This window comes from Littorina saxatilis, linkage group LG15, assembly GCF_037325665.1.
Source record: "Littorina saxatilis isolate snail1 linkage group LG15, US_GU_Lsax_2.0, whole genome shotgun sequence".
Classification (NCBI taxonomy): domain Eukaryota; kingdom Metazoa; phylum Mollusca; class Gastropoda; order Littorinimorpha; family Littorinidae; genus Littorina; species Littorina saxatilis.
Genome location: NC_090259.1, coordinates 26,939,620 through 26,951,945, shown reverse-complemented (window position 1 = coordinate 26,951,945; position 12,326 = coordinate 26,939,620). Strand labels below are relative to the sequence as shown.

The 12,326-nt window shown below is 41.8% G+C and overlaps 1 protein-coding gene and 1 long non-coding RNA gene across 5 annotated transcripts in view; both read right to left on the bottom strand.

The window, feature by feature from the left end:
- LOC138948979 (uncharacterized) overlaps window positions 1–12,326 on the bottom strand; it is a 411,010-nt gene that overhangs the window by 213,931 nt on the left and 184,753 nt on the right. The window lies entirely within an intron of this gene.
- Window positions 1–12,326, bottom strand: part of LOC138948969 (retinoic acid receptor RXR-like) — a 157,020-nt gene that overhangs the window by 11,633 nt on the left and 133,061 nt on the right. For 3 of the 4 annotated variants that reach the window (XM_070320654.1, XM_070320657.1, XM_070320656.1), the window contains 3 exons: window positions 11,724–11,881; window positions 11,042–11,205; window positions 5,916–5,972 (listed from right to left, as the gene is read on the bottom strand). In XM_070320654.1, the coding sequence (XP_070176755.1) occupies window positions 5,916–5,972; window positions 11,042–11,205; window positions 11,724–11,881 (379 nt within the window). The remainder of the gene's footprint in view (window positions 1–5,915; window positions 5,973–11,041; window positions 11,206–11,723; window positions 11,882–12,326) is intronic. The other variant, XM_070320655.1, reaches the window with a different exon arrangement.

Genomic DNA, 12,326 nt, shown 5'->3' with positions numbered 1-12,326 from the left:
AATAAAGTGCAGTATCTGAGCAGTAAGCAGCTATTTACAGTGATCGTTATATATGGATTGTTCCCTGCAATCTTTGGAGGCTATGCTGCAAGCAAGCTTTGAATGTACGCACGGCTAGACAGAGAGCGATCGGTGTTGCATCAAGCAGCGTGGGGATATAACAGGTGTTGAATAAGCAAACAACAGAACTGAGGATGCGGCAGCCAGAAGAAAAAAATCTCAAAACCAAAGCGCAACAGAAACAGCCAACAACAGCAAATGTATAACTGAATAATAAAAATAATGGCAAAAAGCTCTGTGGTTTATTCACAGCAAAGCACTTTTAAGCAGAAGGGTACAAAATAAAAATAAACAGCATTATGTTTGTAACAAAACAAAATAACCCCTTTTGATGATTTCACTGGAGGATTTTCCATCAAGGTTCTGGGCCAAACTGCCATCGACCAAAGCAGATTACCAACGAAAAAAAGTATGTATCATGTCACAGAAAACAAGAAGAGCAAACGCTCGATCGAGTCACTTTCGCAGTTCTGAATATTATATGAGGCATCAGATGGACAGGAAGAAATTGCTATTCACAACACAATACAGATGTAAATAATTTGATGTAAAGAATAATCCTATAAAGTTTGAATCAAATCCGATGAATAGTTTCAGAGATATGATATTTCAATTTTTTTCCTTCAAGACATACCTGTGACCTTGAAAAAGGTCAAAGGTCACCAAAGCAGACGTCAAAGTGTAGAGGTCACTGGGAGTCACATTCACATAAAATTTGAGCCCGGTCACTTTTATAGTTTCCGAGAAAAGCCCAACGTTAAGTTGTGTGTTGCCGAACAGAAAAGGCTAGTTATCTCCCTTGTTTTTCTGATAACGTTCGTAAAAGGCTACAGATGTAAATACTTTGATGTAAAGAATAATCCTACAAAGTTTCAATCACATCCGATGAACTTTGTCAAAGATATAAAATGTCTAATTTTTCCTTAGACGCTGACCTGTGACCTTGAAAAAGGTCAAAGGTCAACGAAACCATCGTTAAAGTGTAGAGGTCATTGGAGGTCACGACTAAACAAAATATGAGCCGGATCGCTTTGATAGTTTCCGAGAAAAGTCCAACGTTAAGGTGGTGTCTACGGCCGGCCGGCCGGCCGGCCGGCCAGACTAACACTGACCGATTACATAGAGTCACTTTTTCTCAAGTGACTCAAAAACCCTGAAAACAACTGTGCAAATCTGAAAGCATGCATCCCACATTACGAATGCAAAACTTCCCTTTCCTCTTTTCCCTTTCCTAACTAGACGTCAATTGTGAAGTAGATTCGCCAAACCAGAGTAGTGTAACACTTTGCCATTTCCCAACAGCTACTGTGACCCGTAACACACAAAAAAAAGTGAACAAGCTGAAAGGCCAGGATCCACGGCGACGCCCCCCAAAAGCTGAGGCTTTTCTTCTTCATTATCTTGTAGGGACAAAGAACAAAGTTTTACTTTAAGAAACCGGTTTTAAAAGTTTTCAAAAACCGGATTTCCGACGAGAACCGGAAAGATGTTAGCCCTGTGTGACAGTGGACTGACAGTATGCACAATCTACCAACACTACCGTAACACATTCTGACCAAGTTTAAAGCGCTCTGACTTATGACTTTCTTTGTCAATGAGAAATTCCTAACCACACGCAAACCGCTTGGCACTGCAAATGCAATGACTGTTCCTACATCCCAACACATCCACCTTATTTTCAAATTTTAATTCAAATAGCTAATTATAACATTAACACAAAACTGTAAACAAAACATATTCACTGCTAAAAATGAAACTTCATTTACTGTCTGTCTGCCAGGGTACTCTTATCAAAACAAAACAAAGAAGAAAAGAGAGGGGGGAAAAAGAAGGGGAAAAAAAGCCGCTAAATACAATTCCATACCTCCTTCAGCCACTTCAAGATACACATGGCTACAACGTGCAAAATCTATGTATGACGCTTCATTACCAATACAAGGTAACGCAAGTAAATGCCTTTCATAATACATACTAAAGTTCATACAAACAACAACTTATTAAAATGATTAATGATTAATAAGGGACTTCCCAACATAACTTCCACTCCTACTTAAGTCAGCCACCCTGCTATGACCAAGTCACTGAAAAGTTGTGAGATTGAAGCACTGTAAGTCGTAGCATGGGAACACAAGCCAAAGGTGCAATTGGGGTTCATAAGTTCTGGACTCGCGCTTCAGACCTGTAGTTTATTCCTGCGCCACACCTATCCAACACCTAGAAGTTCTGGCTTCCGGTACAGTGGTACCTCTCTTTACGACCCCTCTCTTTTACGGGTCCCTCAATAATACGACCGACTTTTCTCTGACGGATTTTTTCTCCTTCTTTGTCTTAGTATTTCTCACCTCCGTATTACGTCCCCCTCTCTGATACGACATACGACCGTCCATACGTGGACTTATAACGACTTTTCCCAAAATTATCATGGGTTTGGTTTACTCTAATTATATCTCCAGTCGAGTCGGTGCGCGATACGGACGCTCAAAACTTGCGGAAATCCTTTCCGTGTACAACATCACTTCGGCACGCAAACAGCTGAAGCCACGGGTTTTCGTTTCTATTTTAGGTCATTACTTTATTATGACTCTAGATAAAGCTCATTTGCAAGATCTCTGCTTCATTTCGCACAGACTTGTGCAGTAACTCTTACCTGACAACACGCAAAGTTACAGACTACAGAAATGTCATGAAAGTAATCCGCACATCGAACCAAAACCAAAAGTTGTGGTGACGTCATGAAATTTTGCGATGTACGTCAGCGAAGCATGTGCAAGCGTTTTTGTCAAGCTAAAAATGGCCGACGCCAGAACATAGTTTCGAACCGTGACCGAGTGACGCGATATACAACCGCGCGTTTGGTTGAATCAATAAATTCTCCTCATTATCCCGTCAGTGAAGTTTGAAGATGAGTAGTGGAGTGTCCTAAATTACTCAACTCTCTGGACAGTTTGAAGTGCAATGATGTCCCTTGAAGGAGCGAGCGCTTCATCGTGAAAACTGACGCTTTTCGCTACAATTTTACATCAATTTCAACACACTGCCGCCGTTCTTTACGTTCGGTACCTTGCGTTTGGGACACTGTGTCTTTGTTTTTAACCAAAATCCTTGCTGGGTATCGTATGACTGATTTGTAACTGGTAATGTTATCGACATCGTCAACGATGTGCATGCTTTGGGACCGCATGCTTTTGTTCGACCTCAGTGTGTTTATTGCAAACCTTAACTCTTGAATAGTTACAGGGCAAGCAAACTTTGTGTGGGTAATTAATTGAATAGAAAACTGGTTACCATACTTTGTGGGCGGCATCAATCAAAACGCCCATGTCATTCTATCCGGATCAGTGATGGACCGGACATGAACATAAACCAACTCCTCCATATTACGACCCCTCCATATAACGACCGAATTTCGGTAACATTTTCAAAGTCGATATATATAGAGGTACCACTGTATAGCTAAATGCAAACCTGATAAGCGGATCCTAGATCCCAGTAATGCAAACAGCCCTGCAGTGGATGGGCATTGGTCATTCTCAGACCTGTTTACCCCCCAAAATGAAAATCAGGAATGCAGCTGGTACTTTTCCGTAATTTGAGGCATCTTTGAGTAATATTTTTTATCAACTACATGTATAAACCAGCTCGAAAACGATTAAACGACACGTTTATTTGCGCGCTACCATGCAAAACAAGTACAAAATTGATAACCATGTTTAACAGTATTGTCACGTACTACACACACAGAAGCTCGATGACACACACACACAAACACACGACACCTGATATATAATATGCAAGTTAACTAAGACAAGTTTACTTTATCTAAAAAAAACAAAAAAACACAGTATTCAGGGGCGGAGCAAGAGAGCTAGAGGGGGGGTACAACCTGCGGTCCAGGGGTTGGGGGGGGGGGGGGGGGTCTGGCTGAAGAATTTTAGCTATTTTATAAACAATTTGTAGCTTATCCTTGATTTTAAATATGATAAATTGGTGTCAGCAGCCACTCATTATTTCTTTTAAAGTTAGTATTAAATAATGGCAATTTATCTTCATTGATATCTGCTCCAGACAACAACAACAATTTCACAGACAGAAAATGTCTTTAGTTTTTTTCCCACAGACTGAACTTTTGCTGTTTTTTTGCTTTTTTGACAGCAAGGGGGGGGGGGGGGGGGGGTCCGGAACCCCTGTAACATCCCCCACCCCCACCCCTGGACTATTTACAGTCACTTGAAGATGCATGTGAACAAAACCACCTTACATTCTGTCACATCAGACATCCTGCATTAAAACCAGTCATAATAACTCTCTCCAGAAGCTACCTTTAATTTTAGAGGACCGATTCGTTTATTTCATTTAAACATTTTGTTGTAAGTTTTTCGATTCAAAGAACTGTGATCTTTGCTATTTTGGAGAAATATTAATAGAGATCAGTTTTAGACTCAGAAAGACTTGAATTTCGGCAACAGCCAAGTAACTGATGAGCGCGACCATACTCGACCTACATCTATGTCTCTGGCGCGACTGACCGTAGTGAGAGATCGGTTCGCAGGTCTGAGAGATTCTGTGGAAGTAGAGACCTAGGTCAAATAAACTCGATGCGAAGCAGGCTCATGTTTTGCCAAACATAATTTCGTGTTTTTGTTTGTTTCCATGTTCATTTGTGTACTGCATTTTGTTAAAACTAATGCTGCCTCTAACCTCGGGACACGTGCCGCGACGTGACTCGTAACTGACTAGCTTTGTTGTTGCACTGATCTCAAGTTGATCACCAAAATGAATGTGGTTCGCTCTTCTTAAACTTCACTTGACTTTAATAGTTTTGCCGATATTTCTGTACAACTTTCGCTTTTTTGGTTGGCATTTCGTCCCCACAGAGATCGGCCCTATATTACCTTTCGGACCAATGTCGATCTCAAATCCGCGGAATCCGACAAATACCTTGCTGTGCACATGCGCAGAAAAGGCTGTTTCGGTCAGCCTTGAAATCACAGTCCTGGTGACTACCACAATTTCGACTTCGAATTTCCACGCAAGAAAAAGGTTCTCTCGACCGGAATTTCCGGAATTTTCGGTAGTATTCCGTAATACCGGAATTTAGACCCCAAATCCGTAATAATTCCGGACAATCCGGGAGGGTAAACAGGTCTGCATTCTATACGGGTGATTTACTTGTCGCACAACTGTTAGATATCCCCCCCCCCCCCCCCCCCCAAAAAAAAACAAAAACGGGGAATGTAGACAATATAAACTTGTAAAAGATAACTCTTTCTCCTAAGCAGTAGTATTCATTTAATAATTTGTATTTGTTGATTCATTATCACATAAGAAAAATACTGCAACAGACAAAATGTCACCTGATTGCCTCCCTTTGACAAATATCCAGAAAATCATAGTTGGTATTGCAAAGCATTATTATTCTTTAAATGATGATCTTTCAGAGCAACTACATGTCAATTTTACAAGAACACAGCTTTTTTTGGTTAAAAAAACAAACAAAAAAAACCAACTGGTGTACAGGCACATTTTGATTGTAACGCAGACTAAACAATACCTGAAGCCGTGTTTAGTGCATAGCAGGCCAGGATTTTCATCACAAGATAAACAAGTGAATGATGCTCAATACATCTATACACAAGTCAACAGCAGAATCATTTCTTCATCAAACAGGAAACACCAAAATCACTTGGCCCCTTCCCGAGGCACGCAAAACTCAAAGTGAGGCTAGTAACGAACACTTTGATGAGCAAAAGCGGTGATATGAACCAACACACCATCATGGTCATCTATCTAAGCTAAGCGCCAATTGGCATAAGCAACTCATGCAGGTGAAAAAAGGTTTCAACAACGGAAGTTACCTGTACATCAACGTAGGTATCCATTTTAACTCCCTCACTGGCACCCTTGGCAACAACCTGTTTGACAAGTTATGTGTTCATCTCAACATTTTGTGGCCTGCATATTACAGGCAGGTGGTCCAGGCCTAAATAGTAGTCTATCATCACAACGCTTCAAAGCATTCAGTGATCTTTCAACATTTTGTGGCCTGCATATTACAGGCAGGTGGTCCAGGCCTAAATAGTAGTCTATCATCAGAACGCTTCAAAGCATTCAGTGATCTTTCAACATTTTGTGGCCTGCATATTACAGGCAGGTGGTCCAGGCCTAAATAGTAGTCTATCATCAGAACGCTTCAAAGCATTCAGTGATCTTTCAACATTTTTAGCAATCTTGTGCTGTGGTTTTCAGGTCCACTCTTGAGTGTCTTACATACAATTCACAATTGCATTTCAGCATTCGGGATACCCTTATTAGTCAATCGTTTCTTTGTTTCTCTTTTTTTTATAATTTTTTTTTTTAACCTCTAACAAAAGGCCGCAAAAGAATATTACCAGGCACAAGAACCAGTGGTCAATGGTGTCTCGGCCATAGATTTCTTTTTAACACTAGCGAGAGTGGTCAGTGGCCTCTCGGCAATAGATTTCTTTTTAACATTAGCGAGAGTGGTCAGTGGTCTCTCGGCAATAGATTTATAACACTAGCGAGAGTGGTCAGTGGTCTTTCAGCGAACACTAGCGAGAGTGGTCAGTGGTCTCTCAGCAATAGATTTCTTGGAACACTAGCGAGAGTGGTCAGTGGTCTCTCCGCAATAGATTTCTATTGAACACTAGCGAGAGTGGTCAGTGGTCTCTCAGCAATAGATTTCTTGGAACACTGGCGAAAGTGGTCAGTGGTCTCTCGGCAATAGATTTATATTGAACACTAGCGAAAGTGGTCAGAGGTCTCTCCACAATAGATTTCTATTGAACACTAGCGAGAGTGGTCAGTGATCTCTCAGCAATAGATTTCTATTGAACACTAGCGAGAGTGGTCAGTGGTCTTTCAGCGATAGATTTCTATTAAACACTAGTGAAAGTGGTCAGAGGTCTCTCGGCAATAGATTTCTAATGAACACTAGCAAGAGTGGTCTGTGGTCTCTCAGCAATAGATTTATTTTTAACACTAGCGAGAGTGGTCAGTGGTCTTTTAGCGATAGATTTCTATTAAATACTAGCGAGAGTGGTCAGTGGTCTGTCAGCAATAGATTTCTATTGAACACTAGTGAAAGTGGTCAGAGGTCTCTCGGCAATAGATTTCTATTGAACACTAGCGAGAGTGGTCAGTGGTCTCTCAGCAATAGATTTCTATTGAACACTAGTAAAAGTGGTCAGTGGTCTCTCGGCAATAGATTTCTTTTTAACACTAGCGAGAGTGGTCAGTGGTTTCTCGGCAATAGATTTCTTTTTAACACTAGTGAGAGTGGTCAGCGGTCTCTCGGCAATAGATTTCTTTTTAACACTAGCGAGAGTGGTCAGTGGTCTTTCAGCGATAGATTTCTTTTTAACACTAGCGAAAGTGATCAGTGGTCTCTCAGCAATAGATTTCTATTGAACACTAGCGAGAGTGGTCAGTGGTCTATGGGCAATAGATTTCTTGGAACACTAGCAAAAGTGGTCAGTGGTCTCTCGGCAATAGATTTCTATTGAACACTAGCGAGAGTGGTCAGTGGTCTCTCAGCAATAGATTTCTTTTGAACACTAGCGAGAGTGGTCAGTGGTCTCTCAGCAATAGATTTCTATTTAACACTAGCGAGAGTGGTCAGAGGTCTCTCAGCAGTAGATTTCTATTGAACACTAGCAAGAGTGGTCAGTGGTCTCTCAGCAATAGATTTCTATTGAACACTAGCGAGAGTGGTCAAAGGTCTCTCGGCAATAGATTTCTATTGAACACTAGCAAGAGTGGTCAGTGGTCTCTCAGCAATAGATTTTTTTTAACACTCGCGAGAGTGGTCAGTGGTCTTTCAGCGATAGATTTCTATTAAACACTAGCGAGAGTGGTCAGTGGTCTGTCAGCAATAAATTTCTTTTTAACACTAGCGAAAGTGATCAGTGGTCTCTCAGCAATAGATTTCTATTGAACACTAGCGAGAGTGGTCAGTGGTCTCTCAGCAATAGATTTCTATTTAACACTAGCGAGAGTGGTCAGAGGTCTCTCAGCAGTAGATTTCTATTGAACACTAGCAAGAGTGGTCAGTGGTCTCTCTGCAATAGATTTCTATTGAACACTAGCAAGAGTGGTCAGAGGTCTCTCGGCAATAGATTTCTATTGAACACTAGCAAGAGTGGTCAGTGGTCTCTCAGCAATAGATTTTTTTTTTAACACTAGCGAGAGTGGTCAGTGGTCTTTCAGCGATAGATTTCTATTAAAAACTAGCGAGAGTGGTCAGTGGTCTGTCAGCAATAAATTTCTTTTTAACACTAGCGAAAGTGATCAGTGGTCTCTCAGCAATAGATTTGTATTGAACACTAGCGAGAGTGGTCAGTGGTCTCTCAGCAATAGATTTCTATTGAACACTAGTGAAAATGGTCAGTGGTCTATGGGCAATTGATTTCTTTTTAACACTAGCAAAAGTGGTCAGTGATCTCTCGGCAATAGATTTCTTTTTAACACTAGCGAGAGTGGTCAGGGGTCTCTCGGCAATAGATTTCTTTTTAACACTAGCGAGAGTAGTCAGTGGTCTTTCAGCGATAGATTTCTTTTTAACACTAGCGAAAGTGATCAGTGGTCTCTCAGCAATTGATTTTTATTGAACACTAGCGAGAGTGGTCAGTGGTCTCTGGGCAATAGATTTCTTGGAACACTAGCAAGAGTGGTCAGTGGTCTCTCAGCAATAGATTTCTTTTGAACACTAGCGAGAGTGGTCAGTGGTCTCTCAGCAATAGATTTCTATTGAACACTAGCGAGAGTGGTCAGAGGTCTCTCAGCAGTAGATTTCTAATGAACACTAGCGAGAGTGGTCAGTGGTCTCTCAGCAATAATTTCTATTGAACACTAGTGAAAGTGGTCAGTTGTCTCTCAGCGATAGATTTCTATTAAACACTAGCGAAAGTGATCTCTCAGCAATAGATTTCTATTGAATACTAGCGAGAGTGGTCATTGGTCTCTCAGCAGTAGATTTCTATTGAACACTAGCGAGAGTGGTCAGTGGTCTCTCAGCAATAGATTTCTATTGAACACTAGCGAGAGTGGTCAGTGGTCTCTCAGCAATAGATTTCTATTGAACACTAGCGAGAGTGGTCAGAGGTCTCTCAGCAGTAGATTTCTATTGAACACTAGCGAGAGTGGTCAGTGGTCTCTCAGCAATAGATTTCTATTGAACACTAGTGAAAGTGGTCAGTGGTCTCTCAGCAGTAGATTTCTATTGAACACTAGCGAGAGTGGTCAGTGGTCTCTCAGCAATAGATTTCTATTGAACACTAGCGAGAGTGGTCAGTGGTCTCTCAGCAATAGATTTCTATTGAATACTAGCGAAAGTGGTCAGTGGTCTTGGACCTTTCCCCAAGCTCTACCCAGCAACAATGCTGAAAGTCAAGATTGTCAAGTACAGGTCGCGCCATTGCAAGAGGTGTTGGTTCAAACAGTAGAACCAACAACTCATTAAAAACAGCACCAGGCCCATTATCTTAGTTAGCACTGGTTGCTGTGTCACACACACACACACGACTGCTCAATATAAAATGGCCTGGTCAGGCTGTGTTTAGCACATGCATGTGTGAGATGATGACTGTCTATTGCATTGTTTGCGCGCTTGTTGGATTGCTTTGTGGTGTTGTTGCTCTATTGTTCTGATGGTTGTTCGTTGGTGAAATCTTCTCAGTCAAACCAATAAAAATTGAGTCGAGCCAGCGAAGTCATTTCTTGTTCTTTACTTTCTCAACGTTCGCGCTCGACTGCTGAGATCTCTTTCGAGTCTCGCGGTCTCACGTGATCATATATTTCACACGTCTTATTAGTGCGCCACAACGCAACAACTCGCAAAGCAATCTAACAGGCGCGCAAACAATGCAATAGACAGGTTGCACACACTTCTGTGTCAGGACAGAAGCCATGATTTGGCAGGTGGTCATTGATCAGGGGTGGGACTCTCTTGTGATGAAAAAAGAGGAAATCCCTTTTTTCTAGCGGGGTTCGGGAGCATGCTCCCCCGATTTTTTCTAAATGGTACATTAAAATCTGTGCAATCTGGTGCATTCTGAGAATAAAATTCAACTCGTTTGGATCAGGTAAAAAATACATTCTCCTCCCCCCCCCCCCCATAAAAAAAAATTCCCAACCAAACATAAAAAACACTTTCACACAACAATGGTAACATTGTAATGGTGCATATTTACGGAATGAACCATGTATCCATAATCCAATACTGGCAATATGATCCAAGTGACACCCCAATGCATTGAAGCTCAACATGACTATTAGTTATCAGGAGTTTTCAGTCAGCACAATTTAACTCTCAAGCCTCCAGTGTTCTGTTCCATCTTCACTTCTCTCCATATCATTCAGTCAACAAGTTATAGATACTGTGATAAAATGGGACGCGGAAAAGTAGATTACTCCAGCGGAATTCGTAAGTTGTGTCCAGTCCCACCCCCCTGACATGAGGGGAAACTTTCCCCTCAAGCATGTTCTTTGGGAACTACGCCCACTCCTCATCTCACATTGAGCCATCTCAACATGGCCTCCCACTACATCAATTATTTCTTTTCAAAACATCCTCTCTTCCTTGCATATTCTCGCAAGGAGAGGCCTCTTACAATCATCCAATCTGAAGACCATGGGGGGAAAAATAAAGAAAAAAAAAGTTTCCTTCATTTTAAAAAGTCCTCCTCCAGCCCTCCCCCAAAGCAGTGCTGGTATTAACAGAACATTCTGCAGAAAAATACTGGTGCAAAAAAAATTAACCTTGTCAAAACTACAATCACTATACCGACTTTTATTGTATTTTACAGTGTAACGCATCAAAACAAAGCGATTTCTTTGTAATTCCAACCAAGTTCGACACGTTGCTGTAACCAGCTGACAGGTTTTCGATCAGCGTATCCCTCTTGCTTTCCAGTTGCAGCTAGTGCCGTGTTCCAAGGCACCTAGCGTCATCAGTTAGCCTTACCTGAGCGTCAATGTAGGTTTCAATCTTGGGCTCGACAGCCAGCTCGGCCTCGAGGATTTGCTCGACAGGCATGTCACTGTTGGCCCCCGATGTGCTCTCAACTTCACCGTCCCCCTTCTCCTTCACTCTCTGACGCTCCTCCTGAACCGCTGTGGACAGACACGCTACAGATCAGCGAGGAAGCCGCTTCGTCCCTGCTGCGGGCAGCGGAATCAAAACGTTCCCACAGAGGAAACAAAAAGCTGAACTGTGCTTTGTCACACTATTTGATGGTGGGGATGGAGGTAGAAGCCTGTGGGCCAGGAAGGGGGAGGGAGTGGGGGATAGGGTCGTTTTTTGAGGTACAAATGAGCAAGCGGTCTAATTCGTGCGAGAGTAGTTGTCCCACTCATGTGGCGGTCATTCTTAAGTCTTATCTTGCGACAAAACAGACTACATGAAGTGTGTTCAATTATCAAAGAAAATAATGTTTTTTAAAGAACAGAGCGAGAGAAAAGAAAAGAAACACAAAAGGGAAGGATTTCCCTTTGAACACAAGCTAAAACCAGTTTTCAGGATCAGTTTGCTGTCTTGATCGCCCAAGGCCTAAGCCTTATCAGTGATACCACATCAAGGTTAATGTGTGTCTACAGAAAGAATGTAAAAAACCCAGATATGCCCATTTTCTCATCTCAAAGTTTACCTTCTCTTTTCATGCCCTGTGACAGACACTTCATGTACCGGCAGTACTGGCATCGGTTGCGCTGTCGTTTGTCAATCATACAGTTCTTGTCGTCTCGACAGGCGTACGTCAGGTCTTTCCGCACCGTCCTCTTGAAAAAACCTTTGCAGCCTTCACAACTGAAATATAAAGCAAATGACATTTAAAATATTATGGACAAATTCTGACAAAAGAAAAACAAAACAAAGAAACACGGCATTTGTTAAGGATGTACTTCCCATTGCAAGTCTAAGTACATGTAGCTGCTTTTCAGTTTGCAATCACCACAGTTATTCCCCTTAGTTCAAGCGCCTGAGCACAGAACAACAGTTGAGTCTGCGCTCCAGTTAATAATAATAATATTTATATAGCGCTGTACAATCTTCTTCTTCTTCTTCTGCGTTCATGGGCTGAAACTCCCACGTACACTCGTGTTTTTTGCACAAGTGGAATTTTACGTGTATGACCGTTTTTTACCCCGCCATTTAGGCAGCCATACGCCGTTTTCGGAGGAGCTGTACAATCAAAATACTACGACAACAAAACATTATTTAACGTGCAACCACACACATATCAATGAATAAC